This window comes from Phyllostomus hastatus, unplaced genomic scaffold (genome assembly GCF_019186645.2).
Source record: "Phyllostomus hastatus isolate PE091 unplaced genomic scaffold, TTU_PhHast_1.1 phas_contig_62, whole genome shotgun sequence".
Classification (NCBI taxonomy): domain Eukaryota; kingdom Metazoa; phylum Chordata; class Mammalia; order Chiroptera; family Phyllostomidae; genus Phyllostomus; species Phyllostomus hastatus.
The window spans coordinates 16257856-16274812 of NW_025333921.1; the positions used below are offsets into that span (position 1 = coordinate 16257856).

General features: G+C 35.6%; 1 protein-coding gene across 7 annotated transcripts in view; it reads right to left on the reverse strand.

The window, feature by feature from the left end:
• The window catches only part of MYO9A (myosin IXA), a 234135-nt gene that overhangs the window by 89609 nt on the left and 127569 nt on the right, over positions 1-16957 (reverse strand). For all 7 annotated transcript variants that reach the window (XM_045848730.1, XM_045848731.1, XM_045848733.1 and 4 more), the window contains 6 exons: positions 13729-13872; positions 12401-12440; positions 4379-4501; positions 4040-4120; positions 2194-2304; positions 1198-1320 (listed from right to left, as the gene is read on the reverse strand). In XM_045848730.1, coding sequence (XP_045704686.1) covers positions 1198-1320; positions 2194-2304; positions 4040-4120; positions 4379-4501; positions 12401-12440; positions 13729-13872 — 622 coding nt within the window. The remainder of the gene's footprint in view (positions 1-1197; positions 1321-2193; positions 2305-4039; positions 4121-4378; positions 4502-12400; positions 12441-13728; positions 13873-16957) is intronic.

The window sequence follows — 16957 nt, forward strand, 5'->3', positions numbered from 1 at the left end:
GTGATAAGCATTTTTAGAAAAGAACAAATACAGTGTCAGATGTGTAAAAGCAGTACTGATAAATATTTCTATCAATTTATCCAAAGCAGTCATTCTCAAAATGAAAGAAGACATTAGAATATAGAAGGCAATATGCTAAGGTACACATGTATACAAAAATCCCTGTGTCAGAGATTAGGATACATTATTCCTGTGGGAAATTCACCACCATCATAAGCCAATGTACTACTGGTAGTATGTCATATTTTTCAAGGATGTTGGAGTAGGGTGAAGGTATATAGTATGATGTTTTTATGTATGTATACATTGTGAAATGATTACCACAATCAAACTAATTAACCTATTACCTATCATTTTTGTCAAAAATAAAATATTTTTAAAAAGAGCACACAGATATTAGATACCCAAAGAGGAAAACAGCAAACTAATAAGGATAAGAGACAGAGGACCCCACCTGAGCAAAACAAGGAGTTAAAAATAACGATAAAAGCACATACAGGAGACAATGAAACACTTAATCTTCACAATGAAGATATTAAATAGTTTAAAATTACAATATGGAGATTCTTGAAAAAGAAAAAGATATTTGAATTTAATGAGGTTATCTAGGGATTATTATTGAGCAGGAAACCAACATAAAGAAAGAAGTATATTAAGATGATGATTTTGATACAATGGGTAGAGTGAGTTCAATAGAATAACAAATAGACTGGAACCAGATGAGAAATCTGTTTACTGTAAGAGAAATATAAGTGAGAGGTAAACAAACAGAACTAATATGGAAGAAGTGTCAGTGAAGAAAAGGAGAGATGTGGTAATCATTTGTAAGGGGGAAAAAACCCCAAAACCCCAGAACTTTGTAAAAGAATTAAAGTGAAGGTTAAGCCAAATATGGTTTCTAGCCTAAGAAACTAGAAAAAGGATGACAGAAAGAGTAAGTGACAAATTAAGGAAAGCAGGTAAATCAGGAAAAGGTAACTTTGGGCAAATAGAAGTAGGGAGAGATGGTTTTTAAACAGTTAAAAATTTAGGTAGAACTAGAGAATTCACCAGAAGCTCTTTAATACTGATTATATTATTTTTTCTTATGACATCTGGTACACTATATTTTTATAAACTGTTCTGATAGGCAGATTGTCATTATTATTTAAATACAAAAATACATTCAATTTAGACAAGGGCTGTATATATATTCACCATGGATTTTCCAACTTGATAATTGTCTGGATTAATATTTGTTTTCCTGAAGAAATCCTGAATGTTAAATTTGGATGGAATAATATTTCGAGGAAGAAGAACATGGAAGTGGCTCACAAAATCCTGAAAAATGAAAAGAAAATGTTATAAAGTCAAAGAGCATTATATATAAACAAGATCCTAAATGTTAGCTAATGATCCTTTTATTAATCCTTTCCTCATTCTTTGACATAGGGTGAAACCAAGGAAGTACTTGTTAACTCAAAATATTACAAAAGGTTAATTTATAAAATGGGGAGGGGGATAGTGAGTTCTACATAGTATCTTGTTATCAAAAGGGAATAGGAGAAGAAAAGAGAGGTAGAAACTAATCATTGCTCTTGAGAAAGCTGTATTAAAAACCAAAGAAAAAGTTATTTAACAAGAATCAGAAATTTTTAGCAGAAAAAATAAGCAAAGGAGGCAGTCATTACAGGATATAACTGAGAATGAGACTTCCCCTCTTAGTAACAATTTCAAAGACTTGCTCAGCTGCTGAAAAGCTTCAATATAATTTCTATACCCATAGCAGCAGTACTCATGAGAAGAACTATGAGCCTTGCTGGCAGCTTCCTATAAAAGAAAATCTTGCTAAGAAAACTTGAGTGAAAAGCCAAATGGAATGATTTCTTTTGAATTAGACAGTTCTGATTGAACTATTTCAATTATTGAAATAATTAGTGTGAAGAATTGCTATGTGATGAGTAAATTTATTATTAGGAAACATTCAGATCAAATGAGAATAGCCAAGTACGAGATACTATTACAACACAAACTTAATGAGACTGGTGCCATTCAATGGAAATGAGTACTCTCTACCTCTCTAACTCTATATCCAAAAGATGGGATGAAAGGAAGAATTAAGACAAATAAAAAGTGAGCCCCAAACAGAATATAAGACAGGAATAATTTACCTGATGTGCATATATATATTTAAAGATCAATATAAAAGTATACCTGGAAGGAGTATTTACAGCTATATCCTGACTGGCGAATTCGAACTGTCTCCAGCATCCCAGTATACCGAAGCTGTCTAAGTACCAAGGCATCATTGAACCTTAATGGCAGCTAAAATAAAGCATACAGAAAAAAAAATTAACCAAGAAGAACAGATCTCCAAATTAATGTTTGTCTTGTAAGTATAATTAACTTTTGACTATGTAGGAATTGACTGAAGGCTGTCTGGCTAAGATATAGCAGAGATGACAGGACAATCTTACTTCCCCAGTGGGTAGCTTCAGAAAAGATCTGACTGTCTGACCCTGGGGGAAAAAAGAGAAACCAGGTTTTCAGGCTTCTCTAATTATAGAGGGAAAGAACCTTCAAAGCTCAAGTGGAATGTAGCTGCCCAACAAGAAGGCCACATAGTAGTCACTATAAAATAAGTAACAAGACTAGCCTACTTATATGTGGTCAAGAGTGTCCATATTTTTGTTTTTAGTTACAATTTTATCTCTAATCTCACTCAGAAACCACCTGCTCCATTTTACCAGATGCCTTAGTAAACTGAGAGCTGCCAGATTCTTCTTTTAATGACTAGTACAAGGTTAAGAGTAGGTTATTTACCTAAATACTGTCTGCTGATGATACTGGTAGGACACAAGAAAAACAGGGGCCATTTTTTGAAAAACAAAAAATTCCTATGGTCCCTGACAACCGATGGTTTCATTGTATAGGCATTGAGAGGGAAAAGCTAATGGGAGATAGTCACTCCTCACCAGTCACAATACCCAGTCATTCCTAGGTATCTCAGTAGGCATGTTTGCAGACATCCAAAACAAGATGTATCTGGAGCTTCAGATATTTCTCCCTATTTACTCTAAATACTATTTTCAATGATTCCCTAAGGCAATACCAAACATTTTTCTGCAAACAGATGGGGCATACCAGCTGGCTGTCAAGGAAAAAATGTTAACGGGCAACTTTAACCCCTTATGTTAAATAATAATAATAGTTGATATTTATTTATTGTTTATTCTGTACTCTGAAATACTTCATTAATTGAACTCTTTGTATAGGTCTCAATTAATAATAGGGACTCAAACTTCTTTTTAACTATAAATAAAATGGTTTCCTTTTAGTCATTTAAAAGAATAGCTACATTTACTAATCACTTAGCATGGGCTATAAACATGCTATGTATGCTACAGGTATTAGCTCATATATACTCACAAAACATTATAAGGTCCCATAAACATGTATGATCTTAAATGAATGAAAATATTTAAGCTCCAGAAAGGTTAACTTGTCTAAAGTCACAAAGCTTATAGACAGCAGAGTTGGAGACTGCTTCTTAAGAATTTAGAAAGCTGAACATGATTTCTACACATTTTACCTGCTCAGGCTAGGAACTATTTTCCTATGATGAACATAAAGAAAGATGACAAATATTTACTTATTAGCTATATTCTGCAAATCTCTAGGGGAACTGTCATAGAAAACAGGAAGAATCAAGAATATCCATAGCATCTTCCCTATTTTATAAAGCTAAGAATCTATCCACATGAAAAATGACAAGCAAGTTCTTTAGGAGTGACAGTGTATATATAAACAAGAGGAATTAATCTCAGGGTAACAAAAGTTCTATAAAACTCTTTTTTTATGATGGAATTTCAAGAGGTATTTGCTTCTCAAATTCTAATAGATGCTAAATCAACAATAAAATATCCATAGAAAATGTAAAATACTGTTTCCCTAAAAAAGATTATAGATTAACTCTTCCTGTCCACTTACTCTCCTTAGGAAGAATCTAAAGCTTTGTTTGAAGTAAGCTGAGAAGCTCTAATTTACAGGACATTTTTACCTTTTCTGCGTTAGAGCGAATGCATTTTACAAAATATGGTTCTGCTTGACCAAGTGTCTCCATCAGCTTGTTTAATGAGGCCTGCGATACAAAGCAATATAATGAGCATTTTCTTCCATTCCAAACTGGTAACAATTTATAAATGTAAACAATGTTGTCAAAATATGCAAAAATGAGTGGTATACACAAAAATAGGTTTATTTCTGAAAAGCAAAATGACTACGGCTTTTAGTCAGATGAATCCTGTCCCATTCAGGTATCTTGCCAATCATTTTGACCTTTCAATGTCAATCTGAACGAAAGAGATTCTTCTTTGTTAAAAGTAAAATAGGAAATAACCTGAAACTGAGCACTGATGCTGGGAGGTTTCTTCTTCTTGTGCAAATGAAGAAGCGACTTGGTAATTCGATCCTGCAGGGTCAGTCTTGTCAGGTGCTTTAAAGAATTTACCTCTAGCAAGTGCTGAAAAAAAGAGTGGGAAAACCAAATTCTTCACATAAATTAAACTAGGAATAGGAAAAACAAAACTGTAAGCCAGTTTTCATTATTTCCTATGTGTGATGACTGCAGTAAATATGGGAGATTGATATTCAACATCCAATCTACCCTCCTTCCGCTTTCCTGCAGAAGCTCTCCATCTAAAAAGAAAACTACTTTCCCCAAACTCTCTAGAACCTCAGGCTCTGGAAGTGATTTAAGTTTATCAATTAAATTCCCACACACAAACCTGGGAAGGTATAATGAGGCAGAGGTTTTGGCCAGTAGCTTCTGTTTCTGCTGACAAGCATGTAAACAAAAGTACTTCACTTGTGGGCTAGTTTTCTATCCAAATACTACCTTCTTGAGTGCTCAGAGGCAGAGTGCAGGGCGTTTGTGCTGTCACTGCTACTCGACTAAAGGCAGTTCAGCCGTAGGGCCAACAGTTGCAGCAGCTTCAACCTGAATCCTGAAGTAACCTGGAATCAGCACCTACAACTTTCTGATTATAACTCTAATCAGTTCTGCATTGTTATTTTAATACTCTGAAACTCTAACACTTGTAATGATTTGTAAGCACCTCTCTGAATTAAGTCCCTTTCTACATAAAAATATCTACAGTAACTACTGTTATCTGTAACTGAATCCTAACTCATGGAGACAAATTAAATTCACTCCCAGGGCTATATCAGATATGCCATAAACACAGAAAGAGAAAATACAGTCCCTATCAACCCTCATCCTGATGTGGTAATAATCTTAATAATAAGACAAAAGTTACACATGAAGCAACTAAAGAATGTAAAATATTAATAAAGTATGTGGCAGCTTTTTAAAAATTCTATTTTATTGTTTATGCTATTATACTTTACCCAAATTTTCCTCCTTCATCCACCTCCACCCAGCAACCCCCCCCCCCCACACACACTCCCTCAGACAATCCCCACACCCATGGGTCCTACATATATGTACTTTGGCTACTCTATTCCCTATGCTGTACTTTACAACCCCATTACTATTCTGTAACTAACAATTTGCACTTCTTTAATCCCTTCACCACTTTTGCCCATCACCCTGACCCCCTCCCATCTGACAACCATCAAAATAATCTATGATTTTGTTTCTGTTCTGCTTATTTTGTTTTTTTTTTAAGATTCAGTTGCTGTTAGATATGTATTTTTGCCATTTTATTGTTCAAAATTTGAACTTCTTAAAGAAGACCCTTTAATATTTCATATAATAATGGTTTATTGATGATGAACTCCTTTAGCTTTTTATGGTCTGGGAATCTCTTTATCTTTCCTTAGATTCTACATGATAGCTTTGCTGAGTAGGTTAATCTTGGTTGTAGGTCCTTGCTTTTCATCACTTTCAATATTTCTTGGCAATCCCTTCTAGCTTGCAAAGTTTCTTTTGAGAAATCAATGGCTCAGTGGATTCAGTGCCAGACTGTGAATCAAGAGAAATCAGCTGACAGCCTTATGGGAGCTCCCTTGCAGATAACTAACTGCTTTTCTCTTGCTACTTTTAAGATTCTTACTTTGTCTTCAACCTTTGGCATGTTAATTATGATGTCTTGGTGTGGGCCTCTTCAGATCCATCTTGTTTGGGACTCTCTGTGTCCTGGATTTGCATGTCTATTTCTTTCACCAAATCAGGGAAGTTTTCTATCATTTTTTTCAAATATGTTTCCAATTTTTGCTCTTTCTCTTCTCTGGCACCCCTATGACATGAATGTTGAAACACTTGAAGTCGTCCAACATTTTCCCTTCACTATCCTCAATTTTTAATATTCTTTTTTCTTGTTGTTCTGATTGGTTGTTTTTGGCCCCCCTTATGTTCAAAATTTGTAATTTGATTCTGGGCTTCATTCACTCTACTGTTGCTTCCTTGTAAATTTTTCTTTATTTTAATAAGTGCATCTTTTGTTTCTAACTGGATCATTTTTATGATGCTGAGGTCCTCACTAAGTTCCTTGAATATCCTTATAACCAGTGTTTTGAACTCTGCATCTGACAGACTGCTTGTATCCATTTTGTTTAGTTCTTTTCTGGAGTTTTTTTCTATTCTTTCATTTGGGGCAGCCATGTCTGTCTCCTCATTTTGGCAGCCTCCATGTGTATGGTTTGATGTATTAGGTAGCACTGTTACATCTCCCAGGCTTGACAGAGTTGCTTAATGTAATAGGTGTTCTGTTGGGTCCAGTGGCACAGCCTCCCCTATTACCCAAGATGGATCCTCAAGTGGGACCCACTGTGAGGGCTGCGTACACCCTCCTCTTGCAGTTGGCTCTTGATTGCCGTTGGCACATACAAAGTCAGCCACCACCTGTGTTCTGTCCAGGATTACGCAGAATTAGCTACAAGGCAATCTGCAGATGGCTGCTACTTGTACTGGGCTTAGAGGTACCCCAGAGAGGCCAAGCTGTGAACCAAGGCTGGGTGCTACAATTGCGAGCCTGGGGCATCTAAAAGGGAGGTACAGGCCATGTTGACGCTAGATGTTGCTTGTTAAGAGAATTTAGAAAAATCTGAATCGTGGGCAGAGACAAGCCATTCATATAGAAAAGCCACTGGAAACAGCTTTGGAAGGCCTGAATGTTGGGTAGGGCAAAGAGTGTGAGACAGGTTGATGGGATCTCAGATATGGTGCCAGCTCTGTGGCTCTGTGGGGGGCGGGGAGGGCTCAGAAAAGGCACAATGGCCTCTGCCAGCACTTTTGTCTGAGAGAAAGCTGTCCCTTCACCTCTCATCATGATGGAGGACAATTCAGTTTCTCCCCATATGTTTCTGATGCCTTTCAATCTGTTGCTCCAGCACTGGAGCTCAGGAGAAGTGAAACCGAGTACATTTGTGAGCAGGCCCTATAAGAGAAACTGGCAGAGAGTCCAGCAGTTTCTGTCTTCCACAATTTTGACTGGTTTTTATAGCCAGAAGTTGTGGAAACTTATCTCCCTTCACTAGAACCCTGGGCTGGGTGGCCTGTTGTGGGGCGGGAACCCCTTGCTTCTGAGATATCCCTATCGATTTTTATTCACCACACATGAGTGTGGGACCAACCCACTCTTCATCTACACCCCTCCTGCCAGTCTCAATGTGATTTCTTCTTTAATTCCATAGTTGTAGAACTTCCATGCAGCTGACTTTCTGACAGTTCTGAATGATGGTTGTTCTACAGTTTAGCTGTAATTTTGATGTTGCTGTGCAAGGAGGCAAGCCCTGTTTACCTGTGCCACCATCTTTAATGGAAATTCTTATGGGAGTGCTTTTAGCCAATCACTGGCACTGAGTATGTCAATAAAAAAATATATATCTACACAGAGGTACAACTTACATAGTTATTGAAAAAGTAGTAAAAGTTTTACTATATGAGAAGCACAAGATTGAGTTAACTTGGAAATAATGGTTTCATTTTGTAAACCACATTTAACTTGGAAATAATGGTTTCATTTTGTAAACCATATTTAAAGTGATAGTAAAATTAATTAACATTTGTCACTATGTGAAAAGCATCACATTGACAGTGGAAAATACAAATAACTATTTTTTAAAAAGTCCTTCCCTTCAAGAAGTTTAAGTGGAAAAGTATTTTTAAAAACACCACTTGTATTATTACATAAAATTCTTTCTAACTTTTTCATTTGCTTAAAATACTCTATAGCTAGATCTTTTTATATGGCTTGATTTTTCTTGGCATTTAACTTACAGCTTGAATGTCCAGAACTTTCTCATGAAGTTCTTGCTTAACCATCCAAAAAGTAGCCCACCTTTAATTTCTTTTTTGAGAGGAGGAAAGATAAAGAGAAAGAGACGAGAGAAACATTGTTGTGAGAGAAAAACATCGACTGGCTGCCTTCTGTACATGCTCCAACTGGGGACCAAATCTGCAACCCAGGTATGTGCCCTGACCAGCAATCAACCCATAGACCTTTTGGTTTGCAGGATAACACAAAACCAACTGAGACACACTAGCCTGGGCTGTAATAGCCCACCTCTAGATCAACAGGTCATTTAATTTTCCTCTTTGCACATAATATCGTCTAATTATCTTTTCACTTATTTGCTTACTTGCATTTCTTTCCTCTAGAAAATAACTAAAGGAAAGCAAGGACTCTGATCAGACTGTTCATCCCTGTACCCCTAATGCCTAGAACAGTGTTTGATACAGAATAGGTTTTCAACAAATATTAGTTTTGTTGAATGAATGAATGGCTAGCAACTAATTATTTTGAGGAATGTTTCCTCAGCAGCTGGAGACCAGTTTTCTGCCCATAAAACCACTATGATCAGATCAATCACAAATACTCAGAGTAATTACTGCAGATCAGGCTCTGTTCTTAGTATATACCAGCAACACAGTGCATTCAAGTACAGAGAAACAGGCTACAAAAACATTAAAAAATGAATGATAACTTGAAGGTTATTAAGACTTATGAAGAAGACAAAACAGGGAAAGAGAAAAGAGGTAGACAAGGCAAAATAGAACAAGGTGGAGGACAGGAGGCTAAAAGGGCAAGAGAAAGATGAATCCAGTTGCATGGCAGCTACAATAGCCCGGCATGATGTGACAAAACCATGAACTGGACTGTGGAACAGAGGTCTAGCAGAAAAGGAAAACAGTTAATTGCTTTCTTAGGTCTTCTGTTCATTACCTACTTTATTCCTTTCTTAATTCCATCTTCACTGTTCAGTTTGTTCCACTAAATTAATCAGCTCATTTTTAACAAACTAATATTTACTGCTTGCTATGCAAGATGTTAGAGAAACAAAGATTAAACATTATTTACAAGAGCCAACATATGGAAGCAACACAAGTGCCCATCAATAGGTAAGTGGATAAAGAAGATGTGATACATAAATAAAATATTACTCAGCCATAAAGAAAAATGAAATCTTGCTGTATGCAAAAATTTGGATGGACCTGCAGAGTATTATGCTAGGTGAAATAAATCTAGACAGAGAAAGATGAATACTATAGGATTTCACTTATATGTAAAATCATAAAAACTAAAATAAGTGAATAAACAAAATAGAAACAAGCTCTACATACAGGAAACATTTTGATGGCTGCCAAAAGGTGGCTGGGGGAATGGGTAAAAAGAAGGGAATAAGATACACAAATTGCCAGTTATAAAAGCAGTCACAAGGACATAAAATGCAGCATAGGAAATATAGTCAGTAACACTATAATAGCTAGGTATGGTGTCAGACAGGTCCTAGACTTATCAGGGGGACCATTTTGTAAAATATATAAATATCAAATCACTAAGTTATACAGCTATGTTGTATACTGTTGAAATTAAAATAATTTTGAATATTAACTATAATTGAAAATATTTTTAAAATTATTTTTAAAAAGAAGATACTGCTCGTGTTAAAGAGGACTAAAATTAACTTTGTTTTGAGCCTGAGTGACTAAAGATTTAGTAGGGAAGGGACACACTAAAATCACTTGGGGATCAAGTTTGAGAGATGAGCAGGGTATCAAAGTAAAAATATACAACAGGGCAACTGTCAGCAAAAGATTGGAAATTAAAAGACAGGTCGTTAGAAAAGTAGATTCAATAGAAGTGACAGCTTCAAGGTATGAGTGGAATAAATTCTAAGAGAGAAAAAGTAAAGTACTATCAAAAGAGAGCTATATTAACTGAGGGTTAAGGGCTGTTGAAGGTTGTATTTGTTAAACATTTGCTTATATTTAATTGTTTGGAATTGCAGTAGAAACAAAGCACTCTAAATCCCCCCATGTCAATAAAAGGAAGTGCTAGAGGTACCCTGAATACAGGTGACTGAATCTTATTTCCAGTAGCTATAAAAGTTGAACTGATGCATGCAATAATGCTTCATATAGCTAGATATGAAAGAGGCTACAGGTTTCACCAAAGAGCAAAAGAAAAAAAATTCAGGTTATCTTTACTTCTGTTGCTTCTTTGCAGAGCATATATAAAACTATGTTACAGAAATATCTTGTTTAGCAAATGACCACAGTCAATGAAGATATAAGATCTGCCACTTTAATTTATAGTAATATATATCTGTCTTACCTTGATCTGAAATAACTGAAACAAGCAAACCATGTATTAATTAGAAAAGATGAGGCATATTTAAATAAGTGTATAAAAGTAAGATGAAGAACGTGGCTCCTAAAGAAACCATACATCGTGCATATATGTATGTATACAGATAAGCCATAAATTCAGTTCTAAATGCTCTGATGGAAAATACAAAGAAATACTTACTATTTGACTGCTAACCATGCATGTACCAAATACATATCTCTAATCCTAATGTATATTATCCCTTGCATTACAGAGATTAAGACAAGTCAGAATACTCCAAAAATCAGAGCAAGTAACAGATCCATAATTTGAATATAGATCAGTTTGACTCCAAAGTCTATACTCTCATAGGCTATGTTGCCTCTCAAATATTAAATATATGCACTTGCATCAATAAAATACTAAAATAAATAAAAAATCAGCTGCATTTAATTTAAAAAGAGAGAGAAACAGATGTGATTCCTCCAATTGATGATTGAATAGAATTATTTATTTCAGAGGCATCCAACATACTCATGTTGACCATCACATAAAGTTTAAGGAGAAGTTCTGCATTTGAGGAGAGTGAACAGAACCATACAAACAAGTAGGCCCAGAGGTGGCATTCAAAATACTAAAACACTAAAGAGAGTGAAGGAAAAATAAGGACAAATGAACAGATAAAGATGTTTAAGAACAAATACGATCTCCTCTCTTTTTCTCTACACAAAATATTTTCACGATAAGAATATTATTACAATCCAGTTACATAAATTTTCTCTGTGTTTTGTCATTTAAAACTATATTTACCACTACCTGAAACCACATCAGCAGTGCATTCAGTTTTCTTGGAAACCTAAGGTAACTCAGGTAGAAGGAATAATAAAGGCAGATTCCTTTTTGTTTTTCTTAAACTAGGGAATCATAAGAATAAATAGCTCTCTTTCCAGTTCTTTTAAAATTTTGAAATTACATTCATTAACAAGGTTAAGAGAAGCAGCATTTCTTCTTTGGGAGGGTACAAGAGGACTTTTCTTTCTTTAATAAATTCAGTAAATATTTTGGGAATGCCATCTCTGCCTTAACAATGTAGATCAGAGTAGGCAAATTATAGACTGAGGTCCAAATCCTGGCCACTATTTTTTATAGGGTTTACATGGTTGAAAAAATTAAAACAAAACAATGATTAAAATAAAATTTAAAAAAAAAAAATAAAATAAAATAAAAAATTTAAAAAAGAAAAAATTTAAACAATATTTAGTGGCAAGTAAAAAATCATACAAATTTCAAACTTCAGTGTCCATACATTTTTATTTGAATACTGGCACACTCATTAGATTATGTATTGTGTATAGCTGCATTTGTGCTACAATAGCAGAGCGAAGGAAGTAGTTCCAACAAAGACCATAAGCCTCTAAGCTTAAATGAACCTTAACAGAAAAACCTAACTAACCACTACTAATGATAAGAATTAGAAAAGCACTAATTAGAAATTATTTAAAAATCAAGTAAAATTTAGAACTTGATCTTAATCTGGCTTGAGGAGAAATAAAAACATTTCATGTAAAGAGGCAATTACTCAAAAAATTACATTTTATTCAGAAGCTTTTCAAACACTAGGAAATAGGATATCTCACAAATAAATATCTACCTGAACCATTAACTTTGGCCCTTTGATAACATCCAGTCTTACTTCTAAAATGGAATTAAGTAAATGCACACAGTCCCTATTTTGGTTATAAATAAGGCATTTCCTGTCTTTTATTTCTAAAGATTTTTGCATGAGTCATAAAAAAATAATTATGAAGTAGAACACCAATGGAAAAAAGATTTTCCTTAATACCTACCTTTGGAAGGCCAGGCTTGAATTTGAAGTTTTTGTTTCTCCTAAAGAGATAAATTATACATTAGCAAAAAACTATTGTAAAGATGGATGATTTCAAGGTCTTTATTGAAACAGCAGATTATATATCCATTTGTAAGATACAGATCATCTATATGAAAACACGGTCTGATTCAACTAAGCAGGCACCTTTAGGAAGAAAGTTAAGCAAGGAAAAGAGAACCAAACAAAGAGATGCTTGCTCTGAAATATAGGTATAAAAAGGCTTTTACCTAATGATCAATAACATAATGTTGTACATTCAAATCTAAGGCTTCATTTTCTTCAGGATATTAATAGGGCTCTAATTTCTTATGACTACAGAAGTTTTGTTTCTGTCACTTCAAGACTTTAAATAAATGCTTAATTTCATGAATGTTAAAATGTACTTTTCACTAAAACTTATTATTTTCTACTTTTGGAAATTAAAAATTCTCTTCTGTTCTATTTTTTCTTATTCATAACTCAAAATCATACTTACACTGAGGTCTTTTTTAAAATATGTCAACAGAAAGGGAATAAAAGCTGATACTATGAATATGGGCTGGAAAGTCAAAAGACCTAGGCTTGACTATAAGCTTTCTCACCTACTAAGGTATGACTTTAACCTCTCTAGGCCTTGGTTTCCTTACATGATAATGTAAAATGAGGATGATAATACCACCAACTGCTCTCTTAGAGTTGTGAGAATTAAATGAGTTAATTTACAACTCTGAAGTACAACAAGATTTACATAAACTGAGTCTAGGACACTGTGAAGCAATAACTTAGGCACTAAGGGATACAATTCAGCCACACCTCTAGCTAGTGGTCCAAAAACATGCTTTGGAATTATCTGAAATATGTTGATACAGGTAACTAAGAAGTGTTTGTTGGTCCGTCATGCAATGAGGAACAGCAGGCTTGTGTAAGTGTTAAATATCACTATATATGGTGCCATTCACCAGTTCATATGAAATTTTCCTGCCCAGTTCATTAGGACTGCCAGAATTGAGAGGAATCCTAAAAAGAGCTAATGCTTTTTTCTCTCTCTGGATATAGGGTCCATTAAAGAGCAATAAAGAATCATTACTATAATGAGTATATTCAACCATGATTCTCTTGGTGAGATGAAAACAAACATCCACCAGCTTAATAATGCCTAAGATTCAGAGCTCTAAATGCTAAGTATTTTTGAATCTTGTTTCACTCAAAATTTTACTAAAGAAATAATGTCACTATCACTCCCTCTTTTTTCACCTAAGATTTTAACCCTGTCATAAAAAACAATTCACATCACTGATTAATACTAACGTGAGAATTCCATGGGCTCTTTCCAAGAGTTTGCTGCTAGCTGAATTAGCGAATATCCCATCTTTGTCAAGCAAGGAGGTGCCACTTGATAGTCTGGTCTGGCGAATCCCAGTTCTGCCATTCCAGGCATTATCAAATATATCACTGTAAAAATTAAGTATAGTACAATTTGCTTTAGTTAATTGAGACATCTTCAACATTCTCTAAACTGCTTTAAAAAGTAAAATAAAACTTAAAACACTAAAACTTTAGAAAAAATGCTGAACCAGCAGCAAAGGGTTTCATTAGAAAGATTATCAATCAGTTTGGACAAACCTTTTACTCATTCAAAACAAAAAATTTCTATGGATTCTGGCACACTTACATACAAGCATGCATGTAGATTAACATATCATACTGCTAATGTCTTTGAATATACTGATAACCATTTAACAATCAGTAAATAATATAATGTATTATACTATAATGTAAAGGCTTCTGTCTTTATTAGATTTTAGAACTTCCAAACACTACTGAAGGCATTTCAAATCCTATTAGGCCATTCCATTCTGTGGAATATTTAATCCTCCTGGGAGGTCTCACTATTACGTACATGCCCATCAAAGTTACCAAGCTCCTTCTATGGCCTGAGCACTATTCTAGGCACTGAAGACAGAGGAATTCACAAAACAGATAAAATTATCAGTGATTATAATAAAGAGGTAACAGAAGACTTTCCAGATAAAGATTACAACCATATTTGGATTCCTCCAGAAACCCATAAAAACATTAATAACTTTTAAAGGAATAAACACTTAGACTATACTAATACACAACAGTAACACATTTATGAAATATGGAAAGCAGATATAGAAATTGTTTTCTTGGTAATAAACCTTAAGCTGGCTGTGGAGAAAGTTAAGAAGCATCCCTATTTACTCTGCAGTACTCCTCAAAGGCTCCAGAACTAGAGGTACCAAGTACCAGTTCCTCTGGAAGCGGTGGAAGACATTAGTTAAAAACAAGAGTACTAGTTCAAAGTTGGTTTAAAAAGCACTTCGAACTCCATGCGGCCTAATAAACATCCCTCCTTTCCCAAAGCAAGAGGATAAAAAGAGAAAAATCTGTGCACTGTGCAGCACCATGCACAACTGAGGATGGGTATGGTACACAGAAGTCAAAGGAAACAGTGAAAATAGAGATTCTCAGTTCTCTCACCCAGCTGGCTCCAGAATGCTGGACTCTCCAACAACGCAAATTTGAACTTCACAGTCCCACTTATAAACACATTTTTTTCAATAAATACTGCAAATATATTTTTTCTTCCTTATGATTTTCTTAATAACATTTGCTTTTCTCTAGCTTACTTTATTGCAAGAATACAGTAATAATATGCGTAACATATAAAATGTGTGTTAAAAGACTGTTTATGTTAGTGGTAATATTAGGTGGCAGCTAGGAATGAGCAGCCAGAGGAGAAATAAAGGTAGGGACCTCACCATTATAATCTAACCAAGAGCTTAATACCAGAGGCTGGAAGCAAAAGGAAGTCACATCTCACAAATAACCTCAGTAGTCTTGAGCTTGGTTTGATAAGATTGTTGGGTGTCCTGAACATCACAAGCCACAAGCAGGAATCGTACAGGAAGGGGGGATAAGTCCTTGAGATTCTATGACTGAGAAAGGAAGCTTCTATAACAACTTCACTAAGAAAAACAGTCTTTGCTAACTGAGAAAGAAAGCCTTAGTAGCTGCAGTTTATTGTCAAGTGGGGAGAAGGACAGGGAATCTAGAAGTCAGCTGAGGTATATACCCCCTGAAACCAAAGAGCTGGGGCACTTGGATTAGTCAAGTGCCCCCTTGTAGCTTTTTGCTCAAGAGTATTATTAAACTTCCTATCTCATTTCCACTAAACATACTTGTCTCTCACTTGAATTATTGTCTTGCAGATAAAACAAGAACTAAGGCAGGGTAGAGAGACTCTTGACTGGGGTCTCTCTCCCACAACCTGTAACAGTAAGGATTCCAGTCAACAGTAGTTTTTTTTTTTTTAAATAAAGATTTTATTTATTTATTTTTAGAGAGGGAAGGGAGGAAGATAGAGAGAGAGAGAGAAACACATCAATGTGCAGTTGCTGGGGGTCATGGCCTGCAACCCAGGCACATACCCTGACTGGGAATCGAACCTGTGACACTTCGGTTCACAGCCTGCGCTCAATCTACTGAGCTATGCCAGCCAGGGCAGTAGTTAAGTTTTTAAAAAGTTAAAAGTTACATGCAGAATTCTGGCTAGGCAGGGGGTCAGCACCCCTAACTGCTGTGCTGTTCAAGAGTCAACTGTATATTCTCCAGGCAGAAAATTAGAATAAACTTTTGTGTGAAATCTGATTGGCCCAAAACTAAACACCCAAAGAAACACCCAAAGACATTAAGTAGAGCAAAAGGTAAAGGCGAGTTCACATTGAAAAGAGGAGGAATTAAGAGGCAGTTTAACATGGCAGGAAGATCCTGAACTCCTCTCATCCCACAGATAAAATAAATCTACAGCTATATGTGGAATGAGTCCCTCTGAAAAAGACCTTACAACTAGTTGATAAGATCCTCCACAATAAAGGGTAAAAGGACCACACTGAAACTAGCAGGAGTGGCAGAGACACGGTCTCACCCCAAACCCCACACCCAGCATGGCAAACCACAGTGGGAGGGAATCTCATAAACATGGAACTCCTTCCTGAAGAGCAATAGTACTGTGCCCCACATCAGGAACCCCTACCCTTGGAAACTGCACTGGGGAGACAAGCCCCCAACATGCCAGCCTTTAAAAACCAACAGGGCTTATGCCTAGGAGAACCACAGGCAAGGATGGGAAGAAAAAGGAACCCTTGTACACTGTTGATGGGAATGCAAATTAGTGCAACTACTAAAAAAAAACAAAACAGTAAAGGTTGTTCAAAAAATTAAAACTAGAACTACCACCCTGGCCAGTATAGCTCAGTTGGTTGGAGTGTTGTCCCATAACCAAAGGGTTGTGGGTTCGATTCCTGCTCAGGGCACATACCTAGGTTGTGAGTTCAATCTGCAGTCTGGGAGCACACAATTCCTGGTCTGGGAACATACAGGAGGCACCCAATCGATACTTCTCTCTCACATTGATGTTTTTCCCTCTCTCCCTTCCTCTCTCTCTAAAAAAAAAAAATTAAAAAATGTCCTCGGGTAAGGATAAAAAAAAAAAAAAAAAAGAACTACCATA